The sequence below is a fragment of the Pelecanus crispus genome, chromosome 9 (assembly GCF_030463565.1).
Source record: "Pelecanus crispus isolate bPelCri1 chromosome 9, bPelCri1.pri, whole genome shotgun sequence".
NCBI lineage: Eukaryota > Metazoa > Chordata > Aves > Pelecaniformes > Pelecanidae > Pelecanus > Pelecanus crispus.
In genome coordinates this window covers 1,958,647-1,975,280 of record NC_134651.1, presented here as the reverse complement: position 1 = coordinate 1,975,280, position 16,634 = coordinate 1,958,647, and the positions used below count along the sequence as shown (strand labels likewise).

General features: G+C 51.6%; 1 protein-coding gene across 5 annotated transcripts in view; it reads right to left on the bottom strand.

Annotated features, from left to right (window-relative positions):
• The window catches only part of LOC104026949 (voltage-gated potassium channel subunit beta-1), an 84,592-nt gene that overhangs the window by 7,315 nt on the left and 60,643 nt on the right, over positions 1-16,634 (bottom strand). For 3 of the 5 annotated variants that reach the window (XM_075715983.1, XM_075715984.1, XM_075715985.1), the window contains exons 3-9: positions 13,829-13,866; positions 12,311-12,390; positions 11,241-11,285; positions 9,934-9,978; positions 9,272-9,315; positions 5,044-5,130; positions 109-194 (exon numbers count right to left, since the gene is read on the bottom strand). In XM_075715983.1, coding sequence (XP_075572098.1) covers positions 109-194; positions 5,044-5,130; positions 9,272-9,315; positions 9,934-9,978; positions 11,241-11,285; positions 12,311-12,390; positions 13,829-13,866 — 425 coding nt within the window. The remainder of the gene's footprint in view (positions 1-108; positions 195-5,043; positions 5,131-9,271; positions 9,316-9,933; positions 9,979-11,240; positions 11,286-12,310; positions 12,391-13,828; positions 13,867-16,634) is intronic. The other 2 variants (XM_075715987.1, XM_075715988.1) reach the window with 1 other exon arrangement.

Below are 16,634 nucleotides of genomic sequence, written 5' to 3'. Positions count from 1 at the left end.
CCAGCCCAGACACATTTGTGGTTCAGCTCCCAGCGTGGCTTTTGGCAGGCTTTGGAGCCTGGAAGCAGAATTACCAAGTGTTAACGCTTCCCCAAAAATCAACCTTACCATGATCTCCATAGCGCTCCAGCGTGATGTTCCCCAGTACATCGCCATGCCTTGATTTATTACATGTGTCATCGCTCGGACGATTTCTAAAGGAGGGGAAAAAAGAAGGATGAGAACTGCACAGAGGCCAATTCTTTAGCACCAAATCCTCCCAAAGCCACTTACAAATGCCAAGTACGCTGACAAGCCTGAGCGGCTTTGCATTAAACACCACTTCTGCTGTGTTCTCTTGCTCGAGCATGGATGAAAAAGCACTGGCAGTGTGAATGTAAAGAATTTTATTCTGCAGTTGTTTAAAAACTGCTTTTACCGACTGGCTATTGCCTACCACAGCCTTATGATACCATTTCTTTTAAAATTTAACACCAGAGGGCAGCACAGTCGAAAAATACACTATGAAATTAAATTTATTCTTAAATTTGTTTACTAAAAGCATATATTCGTCCCTGCTTCTTTTTTACTAGGAATGTATAGGCTGCTTGGGGATAAAATTACAAAACTGGATAATTGAAGTCTGCTCCACCAAAGGCCCCAGGAGGAGAAGGCGACACCTCTGCAAAACCAGGCGCAGCTCCTTAGCACAGCACTCCCATGGTCCTCGTTTTCCTTTGGGAAGAGGGAAGCCTGCAAGGCCGCATGCGCCAGGACAGGAGCTTTCGTTTCCATCCGTCAGTCCTCTGCTGAGCAGCCCTGCCTTCTGCAGGGCAGGGGGTACGTAGAATACTCATCATAAGCTTTAATTGGCCAGAAAAGGAGAAAAAAAAATTGTCTATCCCTCATCCCAGGAAGTTACAGAGCCTGGTAAGGTGCCTTGCTAATGCTGCAAGGAAAATAGCCCCTGCTTGCTGTTCGCAATTCATTTTCAAGCCTGATTTCTCCCTGGCAGCAGCCCGCTGCGTACGCGGCATCGCGGGGGGCCCGGGCAGTGCCCATCGCATCCCTGCTGCAAGAGGAGCCGGGGACGGAGAGGGCTCCCCAGGACTCACAGGGGTCCGGTGGGGTCTGCAGCCCTCACGAGCAACCGCGAGAGCATAAATAATTGCCCCGGCTGCAGTAATAAATTCATATTTCTTCCTGAGCTTCGGCACTCCCTGCCCTTTGGAGCGCAGCAGTGGCTGCCAGGGCACGGGCACTACGCTGGCTGCTAACAGCGCATCATTTAAATGGACAAAAATGGGCTAAACTCACTCTGAGGAGCAAAAGAAAACGGTATTTCATCACCACTCCCCGTGCCGCCTGAGGCACCGGGCGCTGCTGTATCTCGGTGCGCTCTTCCCTTGAGAAAGCGGCAAGGAGCCGATATTTCTGAATTTCATGAATTTCTGACCCGTCCAAGCACGGTGGAACGGCTCCGGCCGGACACAGGGCTGTGCGGAGAAGCCCTGAGTGTTTATTGCATCCCTTGGCACGTCTGCAGTTACTTGGACAACGACTCCGGGCATCACTGTCTCAAGATCAAGATGAGCTGCCTTCTATGCCATGAGGATTCTCGTCCTATTTATGGAAAGGAAAAAAAAAACAGGAGCTTGGCAGAGGGGAGATTACACTGCCAATCTTGATGTTATTGTGAGATTTCTTCTGCAGGCAGCGACAAGCAGCTAAAAATGATGAAGTCTCCATTTATAACCTCGGAGGGCTGCACAAGAGACACCGTGCTTCTTGCACCGGGCTTCTGCCTCCCCGCTGCAAAGGAAGATTCCTCTCCAGGGAAATATTGGCTTGAGGAGGTTTTTTCCCCCAATGAAGAGTAGAATTCAATAGCCAGATACTGTTTTCTTTTTCTTTTTCTTCTTCGTTTTGGCCAAAGCCACGTTTTCCTCTGTTTCTAAGCATTTTATCCTCGGGCATGTCCAACAAAATGCCCCGTTATCAAGCAGCTACCCCACTACCCGCAGGCGCGCCGAGTGCGACGGGCAGCTGTACGGCAATCCCGCCCTCCTCAGCACCGCCGGCTTCTCACTGGGTTTAGTTTTCTATTTTTGCCATGCTACCGTTTAGGAATTTTGATAAGCGTTTCATCAGACGCCTCTTACACATTTCATCAGTCCATAGTTGTTTTCATTTCTCCCACATCTACTCCTTTCAAGAAAAACTGAAGTCAACTCAAAAAAAAAAAAAAAAAAAAAAAATCTCTCTTCTTGTTTACCATAGACTGCTCCCATGGGTATGGCGATGGGATGGTTTGTGAAGAGCACGTGCCTGGACTGCTCCGTCTGCCAGCCGGATGGCAGAAATGATATCGCTTAAGGAGGGGAGATCCTTTTTAAACAGAAATTAATGTCTCAAAACCCAGAAAACAGCCTCCAGCAGCATAATGATAATTTTGAAATAGCTTAAAGTTCCCTGATAGGAACCACACCACCTTCCCCACCTGCTTGCCAGGGGCTGGCCGTGCCGCGGGCGCCCGGTCCCCCGGCACAGGGACAACGGGGGGGTCTCGCCAGGAGACCCTGGGCACCCTCCTTCCCGCAGCCAGAGCCGCCCTGCTCGTCTGCTGAAGCAGCCCCTGGCATGAGAAAAAGCATCTGCTAGCACAGCTGGGGGATCGGGTCTCCAGCCTGGTTCACGAGGCATGAGACTCGCAGAAATCCAGCACAGACCCTTCCCGTCAGCCGTCTCCCCAGGTCCCCGTGCGGGAGATGCACCGGGGGCAGGATCGCCCCGCAGACGGCCGAGCCCCGGTCCTGCCGGCAGCGGCAGAGCCGAGAGCGGGTCGGGGGCGAGCAGGGACCCGGCTGCCCTGGCCAGGGACCCGCCGGACCTGACTGCAGGGCTAGGCAAAGAGCTTTGCACGGGGTACTCGTCTCCAGACGTTCCTTGAAGCTGGTAGTGCATTGCTTTTGTGACGAAAAGCTGTTTTAATTTGCCCTGAGACTTTTGAGACAGGTAAATACATTTCAGATTTTTAGATGAAGCAAGCTTTGCCTGCCGCTTTGGGGACCAGAGTCACCTACAATAAAGAAATCCATATTAAACTCTCACCTCTTCTTATTAGACCTCCTTTACCCACGCCTCCCAAGGCAGCCTGAGCCGGGCTGTCACCGGCCCGGGGGAGCGGGAAGCGATTCCGCTCTGCCTGGGGTGGGCCAGATGAGCATTTCAAATCGCCCATCCATTGCCTGCCGATGCCCACAGTCAAAAACATCCCAGCACTCGGGGTCCTCCCTCTGCTAACAGAGAAACCTCACCTGCCTGCATGTGAAGAAAACAAAATGAAGGCTCAGTTTATCCTTTGATTTAGTTGGTTGTACCTTACAGCGTGCAACCACGGTGTTTGCTCGAGCAGGACCCTCGCGTGTTGGCAGGAGTAGCACAAGCAGGGAAGGTTTTAAGGTTACCTACAAATCGTTCTGCATCAGAAGCGGCTATTTGCTCCTGGGAAAAGCGCAGGCACGTAAGGAGACGGAGCGGGGATTGTACGTCTTGCGGAGGTAGCTCGGCACTTATTGTGCATGCCAGATAGCGCAGAACCGACAGATGGTTCAACAGATGCTCTGGGATAGAAGTGGCTTAGTAGGTGAACCATAAAAAAAAAAAAAGCACGAAGCACATAGGAAGAATCAACACCACACCATTCATAATAAAAATGTCCCTTTTTTCACCCTGCTCAAAATCTCACCAAGCACCACAGTTTATACCTACTCCAGCGCTGCTAGCAGTATCTGTAGCATCTGAAAAGCCGTGAACGCCTGCGATCAGCTGTGCTGTGGGAAACACATTCTGCACCGCCTCATTAGGTGACAACTGACTGAGCACAGAGGTCATTTCTCCCTCCGAGATACAACACGTCATGTTCCTTGACCTCATCAGCTCCTACCAAATCTGCACCCGTCTTAAAAATCCCAGGCCAGTTCGCTGAAGCCGTAGCTGCCGGCACCGGTCGGCTGGGGCAGCAGCACTGCCATCCACCCACGCCTGGTGCCGGCTCGCGCAGCCCCGCGTTCCGTAAGAAAATGGGAAAAGAAAGACAAGCCAGGAGCTTCGGAGGGGCCTGTCATGCTCCAGGTTTGTTTGAGTTGCACGTCCTCGTCCATGACAGCTTCTGCAGCTTGCAAGTCTTTCTTCTTGCTATTTTTTGTTTAGCTGTGAAGCTAATCTTCTGCTACGGTGTGAATGCTTGTGTTAGCTCCGATGGGAAAAGGGAAGGAATGGGAACTGGTGCCCACTAAATAGGGCACTGACCCCAAAACTTATTGATGAAGGTTCCTGGATGACTGGGCTATAAGGCCACGTACCAAACACGAGCATATAGTTCCCAGCAACGAACCATAATTCAAGCGCACAGACATTCACATGCCTTGCAAGTCCCTAAATTCATTCTCCCCTCGCTGCATTGAGCCGTTCCCCACCGGCAGCGAGGGGCGGGTGGCTGAGCCCAGCTGCGGGCACAGCATCGCCCATCTCAGCTTGTGCTGCTCATGCCCTTGGGGCAAGGGACCCTAAGTTTGCCAGTTATTTCTTGTTTCTGACTGTGTCTGGGATCGCGCCCCTGGTTTTAGCGCTGGGAGAAGCATGTGTTATCCGGGCAGCCCAGGGGACATGGATGGAGACGGCAGCACTTCCCTCTCCAGAGCTGACTGCGCTGGGGTAGGGATATACAGGTTTCATTTGACACAAAGACCCGCCTTAAACACAAACATAAATTCACTTTATCTGAAGGAATTGGGAAAAGGAAATAAAGACAAAAACCCAACATTAAAGCCACCACTGGGACATAAGGAAACTTCAATTTCCTTCCTTTCAAGACATACAAATTCATTTCACTGAAGTGTAAATATATAGGTCTTCAGGATATCATGAATGAGGTATTTCGTATTTAAGCTGCCCCACCTGAATATTTAATAAAAAATTGGTTTTCTTTCCCTACCATCATCGGTCTAAGCCTGTAAGCCAGGATCAATCACGTTAAAACCTTTAACTCAAGCTTCCACCAACCTTCCATGGGGGTGTTATTGTCCGGCCGGTTTGCAAAGACGACATCCACGTACTCCAGCTGCAGCCTCTGGAGAGAAGCCTTTAGCCCTGGAAACAGCGAAGCAGAGACAAGAACCCGCACGGTCAGAGGGAGGCAGGACCGCGGCGGCGCGGAGCTGACGGGTACAAAATCGCGTTAGGAAAACCAGAGCTCGCTGTGTTTATATGCGTAGCTACTATATACACGCACAACCATATAGCATAGGCGAAGCATAGCTTTGTCCCACGCCTATGCAGCCATATTAAGAAAAATCCCAGTTTGGCCACCTGCAGAGTTCCCCACCTTCCATGAGAATTTGTTTTATTTTTTAATTTATTTTTTAATTAGGCTGAGCCCGTGGCCAGCCCGTCAGCAGGCAGCTGCCAGGGACCAGCTGCAGCGCTCCGCTTCTGTTCGGAGTGAATTTAATGTAAATGGCATCGCAGAGCCTTTCTGTGCGAGCCCGGGGCACGTTGCCTTGGCCCTGTCCCACCTAACGAAGCCCTTCCAGAAACGCAAGCCCGGGAGGGAGGACGTGGCACTCGGTCAGATCCATTGCGATCGGCAGCCCAAGCACCACAGAGGGCTCTACCCTCCGCAGGGCACGCAGGCTGTGCCCACCGGCGCGTTGCGTAGGGCGGGAGTTTTGCAGAGCAAGAGGTGGCCCTGGTTTGCAGCTACTGTCCATGAGGATCTGATGGGAAATGGCATCAAAAGCCTACATATATATATATATATATATATAAAATCATCAAATCGTGTAGGTTGGAAAAGACCTTTAAGATCATCCAGTCCAACCATTAACCTACACTACCAAGTCCACTCTAAACCAATCAAGGGTAGACCAGACTGAACCATGTCCCCAAGTGCCACCTCTGCCCGTTTTTTGAACCCCTCCAGGGATGGGGACTGCCCCACCTCTCTGGGCAGCCTGTTCCAATGCTTGACCACCCTTTCCGTGAAGAAATTTTTCCTAATATCCAACCTAAACCTCCGCTGGCGCAGCTTGAGCCCATTTCCTCTCGTCCTCAATACATGTATATATTATGTATATAAATATATGTATATATTTCCTCTCGTCCTATATATGTGTGTATATATATGTGTGTGTGTGTGAGAGAGAGAGAGAGAAGAGGATTTCTAACACTTATTTTCTATGAATCGTCCCAGGAACAAACTGTCTTTATGAATGTTCAGGAAGAATGAGCTGAAATAGAGCAGTCTGAAAATGTTCTCTGAATTTTGGGATGGAAAAAAAAAAATGGCCATTTTTGCCAAAAGTATTTATAGAAAATAGCTAGCATTGACCTTAATGTTATTTGCTATGTTTTCTGCGAGGTTATTTCGACTGCTGACGGTATTTTTCTATCATTTCATGAAGTAGCTCCACAAGAAATGGCAAACGGGTGGGCTTGGAGCGCCTGCGACACGGCTGCAACTTCCCCCAGCACCTCTGGGTGTTTTGCCACCAGCAGCCGGGACACCACCTCACGGCGGGGCTCACTCAAACCAAAGTTCAATAAAAAGTTGCTAAAAAACTTCCCGCAGCATTACCCAAATAGGAAAGTCATATCCAAACGTAGCTCAACTCTGCAAATACTAAATAACACAAACTTCCCAGGCCAATCCCAGACGTACGAGCTGGTTCCTATGAGGCAAACGCGAGCGTGCTCTGGCGATGCTCCTCATCACCGGGCTATAGCTCCTCGGAGACGGAGGGCGGCCAAATCTGCGCCGCGGGGAGGGTGCTCTGCTCGCCCAGTTTGCTGATGACCACCTCCATCCCACCTCGCCCCGCTAGGACAGCGTTAGCCACGCCGTGGTGCGGGTGGCAGCGACAGCCCAGGCGAGGGGGAGATAATATAAATATAGTCATAATATTTTCCCTATAATCTATGTTATAATGTATACAGAACAAATCCCGGTCATTGAAAGCTGTGACAAACGGGCCATTGCAGAGAGTCTGCCCTTGACTGGTTTAGAGTGGACTTGGTGGTGTAGGTGAATGGTTGGACTGGATGATCTTAAAGGGCTTTTCCAACCTAAACCATTCTATGGTTCTATGATTCTATGGTGACAAAACATGCAAATGGCCAAATGCAAGTTAAATCTGCTGTTTCTGGCGGGCAAACCTGATTTTTTTTCCCCGATGGATGCTACCTCTGATAAGCGAAGGTGCAAGCACACCTCCCGCCTATTCTGCAGTGGGACCTGCGAACAGGCCGGGCCCCCCGCGCCATCAAACCACCGACACCGCGGCACGCTACTAATATAGATGAGCCGGAATTTTTCTTTTTTAATTTGTCTTGGCAGCAAACATTAGCTTAACCAACCACCACTGTAAACAATTAGGGCTTCTCTCATAAATCAAAGAGGAGGCTAATTACCCCGGCATACACAGTGCAATAAAGAGAATCGCTTCCCGTTGCTGCAGCCGTCGCGGCGTGTTGGTTTACGGAGGGTGCTGCTCCCCGGGGGCTTCAGCCCTGCCTCACCCAGCATCAGCATCGCCCGGCGAGGAGCAGCCGCTCCCCGGGGATCGGCCCAGCCCGCCGCCCCAGGGGCTTTGGCACAGAGCAGATCACCACCCAGGAACTCCGAGGACACGGTTTGCACAACCCTCTGTGGCAGCGGACAGAAGCGGGTCAAGCAGCAGCGAGAGGCGGGCGGTGCGAACCCCTCTGCAGAGGTGCGAAGCGCAGGTACCGAGCCTGATGCTCCCCTTCTGCCCCGGAGGCTTCCCGCCCCCCGAGGAGCCGGCACCCCAATAACGCCCTTCCACGCCTTTACGCAGCTTTTCTCCAAACCCATGCTATTTTTACTCCGGATTTATGTAGCAGACAGTCCCAGGTCCCCATGCTGCTGGCTGCTTTTCTGGGTTTGGGACCCGCTCGTGCTGTGCATGGGCGGGCCGTCAGCCCCGGGGTCCTCCTGCGCGGTTTTTGGGGTCTGCTCCAGCCCCCGTCAGGAGCCAGCCTGGGCAGGGACCTCTCGCTGGGACAAGGTCACGGCTGACACTGCTGATCCTTGACAGGACAGAAAGGTGTCTTTTTATGGGTGCTGCTCTGTTTGCGTCCTGCACGTAAAGTCCTGCACAAGTTATAATTCTGCCTGTGGTGGCTGCGCCTGCGTGTCCGACCCGACACCCAACAGCCCCCCGGGAAGAGCCAGGCTGGTTGAAACACTTGGCCGTATAGAAAAACGTATGTGCTCTCACTCCCTCTCCAACAATAACGTATCCGAGAGAACAAAAAAAGCATGTGCCCTCACTCCCTCTCCGACAATAATGTATCCGAGAGAAGGCAAAAAGCAGTCGGAAGGAAGATGAGGAGCAGGCGTTAGATGCAGCGAAGACCCGCGTGAATAAACCCCGATGGACGAGTGAGGTCGTGCGTAAGGCAGTGGCGTCACGCAGCGGGATGCGGGACCGGATGCAAGGAGCCGGGCGAGGGGGACGTACACAAAAATGGAGCCCCTGAGAAGCAGCAGCAGCAGCAGCCCCGAGAGCAAACCACAGCTTTTCCCGGCCGGCTGCGCGGCGGACGGGACCTGGCACCCCTCCCGAGGCTGTTTCTGCCGGCTGACGTCGAGCCCCGCATCCTCATCCCTCCCTGCTCTGCCAAGGGAGCCCGCACGGCCACGGCCACGGCCACGGCCGCGACCACGCGCTGCCGCCGACCGCCCCGGCCCCTCCGGGAAAGAGCCGCGGGGCGTCAGCAGAGCAGCTCCAGACCCCCCGAGCCTTCCTCTGCCTCCGGCCATCGCACGGCTGTCGGGATCAGGGCCGCTCTTGAGGACGACGGTGCAAAGCCGCCAGGAACCCACGCGAGGCAGCGAGCGATGAAACCCCGGCACGGCGAACCCCGATTGCCGCAGATCAGCCGCAAATCCGCAAGCGCCGCGCGCGCGGCCGGCCGAGGACGACGCGCTTGCTTATTATAGCAAAAACCCAAAAGGTTATTGCTGCGAAGGAGGCGCGGTAGGGAAGGTTTTTGGTGCACGATGCTTTTTGAGAATAGCCAGAAGAATCCTTCGGTGCGTTTTGGGTCCTTCGCAGCCACGCCTGGGAACCGCCCCGCGCTGGGATGGCGTGGAAGAGCCGTGAGCGCCGGCGTCAAGCAGCGCTGGCTCACGGGAGAGCGTTTGCATCCCACCGTGCCCGTGCAGGGCACGCGGGCACAGCAGACCCCTGCCCCGTGCAACACATACCTTCAATGATGTGTTTTCTCGAAAGCCCTCTTTCCGTTTCAGCTCTGCAAAGGAAAAAAAAAAAAAAACCAAAACAGGTACACGGCTGTTAGAGAGCTGAGGTGCTGACAACCGGGGAGCGCTAATTTTGTATTCTGGTTTAAACATCCCCAAAATGAAATTAGAACTCGTACAAGAGAGAGACCCTGAACCTCATTTGGGTTCCCAGTCTCAAAGCCAGCAGCATCTGGGACGGGTAATGCTGTTAACAGAGCACGGTAGCAGCCCTGCTGTGGACACTGCCTGACTGTAAAGCTACCGTCCGGCGTTTCCGAGCGGAGCGGTACGGACGCTGGCAGCGCAGCAGGGGCCAGGCAGCGCGGGGCCGGGGCTGGCCAACAGCCCAGCGCGGAGGCTGCGCCGACACCCCCTGCGATTTCGGAGCAAGGCAGCCTTCACCCCGCCGGTTCCACCGCCCCGCTCCGGGCGGGAGCACACGCAGCACTGCACCCCAGCCTCCGCCAAGCTCCAACGCCTTAAAAGACTTGGCAAAAGGCGAAGAAAGAAAATGACAGCAATAAACCACCCCCTCCAAGGGGCCATTAATCTCCACCTGGTTGTAGGGCTGTAAAAGGGAAACGCGCGCAGCAGCAAACTCCCTTACGAGTAACTGCAAGACTTACTTTCCACCCCAGTACAGTTTTGTTGTTATGACCAGACTGGACCGCCTGCAAACAGAAGAGAAAAATTATTACTATTAAAAAAAATTATAAATAACCGAGCAGGGTGCTGCCCATCGGCAAGCGGCGTGGCGCTGGCTTCCCGCAGCGGCGGCCGTGCCCGGTCTCACAGCCCTGGGCTCAGAGCAGGCGTTCAAGCATCGCTTTTGTCCTTTTTGCAAAAGGCCACCTGCCCTGCCACGCTCAGGTCCGCTGCAGGCAGGGAGTCACCACAGGCTGCTGCCCAGGAACCAAAGCTAATTCAAGTGAAGTGACCAAAAAAAAATATATATATATACCTTTTTAAAATATATATATACCTTTTTAATTATGGAGTAAGCAATCTCCAGAGCCCTTAACCAAGGGCTGCAGCCCTATTCCCTCCTAGTAGCCAAGTCCAGTGCTTCTCATGATCATGCAGCATTCCCAGAGTTCTTAAAACTCCAAGAGTGATACATCCACTGAATTAATCTATAAATTCCCATCAGATGTTAAATCAAAGATTTATTGTTCGCAAACTACCTTGCTGCATAGCTGTACGTGTATAGCACAAAATTTCTCCAGCTTTTGCCAGACTCAATTTTTTTTATCTTCCACAGTAGCCAGAATATTTCTTACTGAATTATCATCCCCCTGAGACAGGGGATACTGATTTTGGAGGGAGCACTGCTAGGACCCACTCTTGAAGGCTGAACACGACACACACGGGAGGTTTTTAAAGATTATGTAAATGCTTTTAAAGCTACACAACATACGCTAATGTGCATCATTTAAATTAGGTATCATCTCCTGCCAGGCTACCCAAGATGAAGGCCCATCACAGCTTTGCATTCCTAATGCACAGGTTTATGTATGCAGATAAGGATGCCGCCGCACAGCCGATCTGTCCCCGTACACCGCGCGCGGAACAGGCGATGGGTACGCTCAGAAGTTAACTGTGCCGTGCACGAGGACCACGGTCTCACGCAGGAGTCGGGGCAGCACCGCGGGCTGATGATTGCAGCCTCGTGAAGCCGGTGTGCGCTCCCAAAAAAAAAAAAAAAAAAAAAAAAGAGGAGGGCATAGAGGAGGGCATTTTTATTTGGCACTTGAAAGGTCTGGCTCTGCTGGAGCCCTGGCTGGCTGCTCTGGGCACGGCCCTGGCACCTACAAGCCCCCGCTCCTGGGCCAGCATCCCCTAACGCGCATCGTTTTCCAAAGGCGGGAGGGCTCTCGCATGCCCGGGGCTCCCGCTCGTGCGTGGCTGGCAGGGACGTCCAGCGGCACCGTACCTCCAGCCCTTCTTCTTCAGGATGTTTCCCAGGATGACCTCAGCCCTGCGCAAGAGAAAAAACCCCGCGTGAGGAGAGGCAGGAGGAGATAAGGAAGACATTTTTTACGCTGAGGGTGGTCAAGCAGTAGCATGGGTTGCCCGGAGAGGCGGTGGAGGCCCCATCCCTGGGAACATCCCAGGCCAGGCTGGACGGGGCTGTGAGCACCCTGGGCTGGTTAAAGCTGTCCCTGGCACTGCAGGGGCTGGGCTGGGGGAGCTCTAAAGGGCCCTTCCCACCCAAAGCGCTCTGTGATTCCATGATGCTCAGCACCAGGCACACCATCACAGCCGCCATCTACCCCAACGCCCCAGGCGACACCACCCGAACTCCAGCACTGCTCTTGGCTGTGCAGCTCCCCCGTCCCCGGGTGACGGCGACCCGGCGCCGGCTGGGACGGGTCCCCTCCGTCGGTACGAAGCGTCTTGTCCGCCCGCTCCGGCGGGGACGGACCTGCACCCCCGTGCTCTACATCTGCTTGAGCCTGCTCTGGGAAGGCAGAGCCACTTCATCCCCACAGCAGGGACGTGATGTCCCAATCCACCTTTTACGCTAAATACAGAGCCATGTAAATCAGCCAACGTCAAATATCTTATGGCTGGATTTTTTTTTTTTTCTTCCGCCAATCCCACAGCAACACTAAGAGCATCACCTCTGCTGCAGCCAGAGCAGTTCCCCGTGCCGGGAGCTGCGCTTGGGAGCTGTCACCGGCACAGGCCATTCATCACCATTAAGGTGCGCGCTGAATTTTCATTTATTCAGGACATTTTTCTCCCCGTGCCAACAGCAAGCTGCACGAGTGGTACATTTCAAGGTTCAGCTGGGTGCAAGGGGGTTCATTTTGATTTATTTTTTTTTTTTTTTAAAAAGAGTGCTCCAAAAATAAAGGTTCTTCCATGCCCCCTCAGGGAGAAGGGGGATTCCCAAGCACCCGCAGAGCCCTATCCATCGCGAGTGACTGCGACACAGGAGGAGCGGAGGCAGGCAGAGGGGCGCCAGGGAAGCAGAGGAGCGGGACGCTGGGCACTCACTTGCCGGCCGCATACACCTCGGCCGTGTCGAAGAGGTTGACGCCGCTCTCGTAGGCGATGGTCATCAGCTGCTCGGCCACCTCGGGGAAGCAGAGACAGAGAGGTGAGGGGTAGCAGACCGCAGCTGGGCTGCTAGCAGCTCGTCTGCACCGGGAACAACCCCTGAAGGTGCAGCAAAGGGGCTTCAGCGGGGCTGGGGGGGTGTTAGCATCCCCTGCCCGGGGGGGAGACCCTTCGGCGGGGCACCCAGGGGCGCATGCGCTGGCCCAAGCAGCGCCAAACCAGGCATTTCCATCAACTTCCCTTTGACTCAGCCTGGGAGGAATTAATCTCTTCTCATAGGGAAGTCCTGGGCTTTCTAATAGGAAAGCAGCCAAGAATTTAATAGGGTTGTAGAAGATACTCTGCAAATCTGTGGAGTTTAATGCAGAAAGGATATCTCCACGCTAAGAGTTTAATTTTTTTTTTTTTTTTTGGCTACCTGACAGGCTGTCCTGCAGTTCACCAGAAGATTTCATGAGGTATTTAAAGAGCCGAAGGTCATTTTGTGTGATCCCCATCAGAGCCCCGGGAGTCCCACACCCGGCGGGGGCTGGCAGCCCAGCCAGGGCACCCACGCACGGCCAACGCCCTTAGGGTGGGCATCCCCCAAGGACACCGCTGCTCTTAAGTCCTCTTTTTCCATGCATGAACACTTTGCATTGACTTATTCTAAACGAGGAGGGCAGGAGAGCCAGGGAGCAAATTCAGAATGGAAACAAGTCGTCCCGCTTCAGCCTGCGACGCTAAGAAACAAGAATGAACTCAAGAGATCCGCCACCAGCAGAAGAGATACCACCAAAGGTCAAGTGACTTAAAAAGCAAAAAAACCTTTGAATTCAGACTCCTGGGCTGTTTTCCTTCTGCAAAAGTTATTTTGGGGTTTCTGCCACAGTCCTAGAGGGGAGGTTGCTCTCCTTTTGACGGCTAGCATCCGCAGCATACCTGACGGAGGGAAACCCACGTGCTGCCCAGCACTTGGGAGGATTATTAACCGAGATAGAGAGCCATCTGGTATGGGCAAGAGCACATAGGAAATCCAAGCTCGTTTTCATTTGTTTCATCTTATTATGTAAAAAATAAATCATCCAGCAGCTCCCTGTAAGCCGAGCCACTGCCTGTATTTGTGACTGTTGCTGATTGCATACATGATGCAAAAATAGTTTCCAATTTCTGCTCCAAGAACAGTGCTACTGCCAATGGTAAGGACGGAAATATCGCTCCAAACAGCATGGAAAAGAAGATTGCTTTAAGGGATAGATGGGGGTTGTTTTAATAAAGTTGATCTCTGGAAATGTCAGATTCATGAAGGTTTTTTTGTAGCAGAAGCGCAAACTTTGTATTGCTTTGCATAGTACCTCTCTGCCATTTCCTCGTACAGAAACAGGCTCTGCTGATTTCGGTAGCCATGGTTTCATTTAAAAATATCTCATATTGGGTTTTACTTCATGCATTATACTTACACCAAGCATTGCTTACCTCGTCTGAGATTTGACCTCCAAAAGTGACCCATGTCCCTAGAAAGAACAAAATAATCCATTACTACGAGAGGGCTTTTGCTGACAAAAATTCGCTCTGCCAAAATTCAGGCGCCTTGGAGTTAAATGGGTTTAAACCGGCTCAGAGCGAGCAGGCACGGGGCAGGCGCCGAAGCCCCCTCTCCCGGGGGGCCGGGCGCAGACCTCAACTGGCACACGAGCCCACCCAGGGAAGCGCCAGTAAGATCCTGTGCTGCCCAAATACACAGTTTTATTGAAATCTGAAGCACTTTGCAAAACTGAGTTTGTTTTAAAAAGCTTCAATTTGACAAATTGGAGAAAAATTATGATGCTGCCGTAACGTGTCATTTGGGGAATGAAACTCTTCCTAAGTTTGTGCTGCAGCATTTAGCATCATACAAGTCAAAATTAGGAAGGAAAAAAAAATTAGAAGTATTTCTATTGACAGGAAGTATTTAAAACCCACCCAAAGCGACTTTTCCCCAGGAACTTGTCCATAACGCCGACGTCCGACAGCAGCGCAGCCGACGAGCAGTGCTTTCCCCAGCAAGCTCAAAGAGCAGCTGCAGTTTAGACTCGGCAGCAGACTCTGGTGTGGTATTAAGAAAAACTTGGGGCATTATTTCTTTATGACCACTGCTTCAAAAAAAAAAAAAAAAAAAAGAAAAATATCCTGTGCTGGAAACAGTGTGTGGATTTAACTGGATATTCCTAAGTTATAGGAATATTATTTCCTATATATATTCTATACGTATATACATTAGGAATCCACATTTCCTAAGCTACTGGAAGAAAGAGATGGCAGCGAGGTGGGGAAGCACCAGTGCCCATATGGGAGCTGATCAGACAGCACGTACTCACCCTGGCAGACATCACTCCTGCCCTACTTATCCGACCTTACAAAACCCCCCACGGAAAGCGACGCTGGGACGCGAAAGAGGAGGCTGTGACATCACCTTTGCCTCTTGCCAGCTTGTCACGGCGTCACTTTGATCTACAGCGCTTTTCAAGACCCACGTGCCAGCTACGTATAAAATCATGTTACTCATTTAATGGATGGGTCAAAGCTCACGTGGCTCACTCAGAATCCTCCAGAATTTAAACTACTGCCTTATATTGTCCCTCCATAAGGTGGGCAGAGGGGTTCAGGCCCTGAGCTGGAAAATTCAGTGCGATTTAGTCCTTAGCCTGGAGAAGAGGAGGCTGAGGGGAGACCTGATCGCTCTGCAGCTCCTGGCAGGAGGGGGCAGGGAGGGGGGTCGGGCTCTGCTCCCAAGGAACAGCGATAGGACGAGAGGAAATGGGCTCAAGCTGCGCCAGGGGAGGTTTAGATTGGATATTGGGAGAAATTTCTTCATGGAAAGAGTGGTCAAGCATTGGAAGAGGCTGCCCAGAGAGGTGGGGGAGTCCCCATCCCTGGAGGTGTTCAAAAAACGGGCAGAGGTGGCACTCTGGGACATGGTTTAGTGGGCATGGGGGTGTTGGGGTGATGGTTGGGCTGATGATCTTAGAGGGCCTGTCCAACCCTAATGATTCCCAGTTTTACTTTCATTATAAATAATCCAGCCAGCAAGGCAGGAAACATGAAATGAATTATTGCTCTCCCCTGAATTGGTTTAGTGGTGGACTTGGCAGTGTTGGGTTAATGGTTGGACTGGATGATCTTCAAGGTCTTTTCCAACCTAAACGATTCTGTGATTCTATGATTTGGGCAAGACGGAGGAGAGATCACCGTGCCAGGGAGGGGTCAGGCTCTGATGCTGCTAAGTGGGAAAAAAATTAAGTGCTCCCTGCCTGCCTGCTTGCACTTGCCAAGGGCCTGGTGCGGTAGATACGTAAAAGCTCCCACATCTTCATTAAAAATGTATCCGTTAGCTCGTTGCTCACAGTGAGCATGGAAGATGAACCTTGAGCAAGAGTCAGAAAGCAAAGAACGTGCCTACTGCTAACGCTCGAGCTGCTTTGATCAGTCCCCGGCTAAAAACAACGCAAGAAGAATCAGCTCCGTCAGAAGAATCTTGCCCTTTCCCTCAAAAAAGGTTAATTGGGTTTTCTTTTTAATATGTCACGTTTCTTTGAGTACAAATACAGCTATTTTTACAGATGTGTATTTAAACTGAAACCCTTGATTTCCTGCAGAATAGCCCAAGCTCTGGAAAAAACAAGTTTTCACAGATCAGAAACGCGTAACACAGCTGATGCTACAGAAATAAAAAATGAGCAAAGAACACACATATTTCTAACTAATTTTGCATTTACTTCTGCTGTCTATAAGGACAATAACTGGGCGACAGCAGCACCCGCCGAGCCCAAAGCCCCTGCAGCGCGCAGCCACCCCTGCCACACCTTGCTGGTTACAGACCTCAGGAAAGGTCTAACACCTTTCTATAACCTCTAACTCCTCTTATCATTGGAGTAAAACGCTCTGGTCCTGCACAATAAAGATATAAATGAAAATAGGTTTGTTTATCATTAAACTTCTTTATGCAGATGAAACAAAAAAATCCAAATGAAGCCCAATTTCCATGCTAAAGCTTCAGAAGTGTTATTTTTATAGGAATACATTAAAATGCAGTTCTACTGAAAAATGCGTTGAGACTGCTCATCCCAAAGTGAGGGTTTTTTGCTTAAGTATGCATACAGGTCCCCAGCACAGGTGAGAAGAAAAGGAATTATTAATGCACTTTGTGGATTGCACATCCTCTCTCAAATTCAGGCGACTACGACTCTAAAACACAAACCGTGCCTCACCGAGCAGCAAAGTGTAACGGGGAGGGAAAACGCTC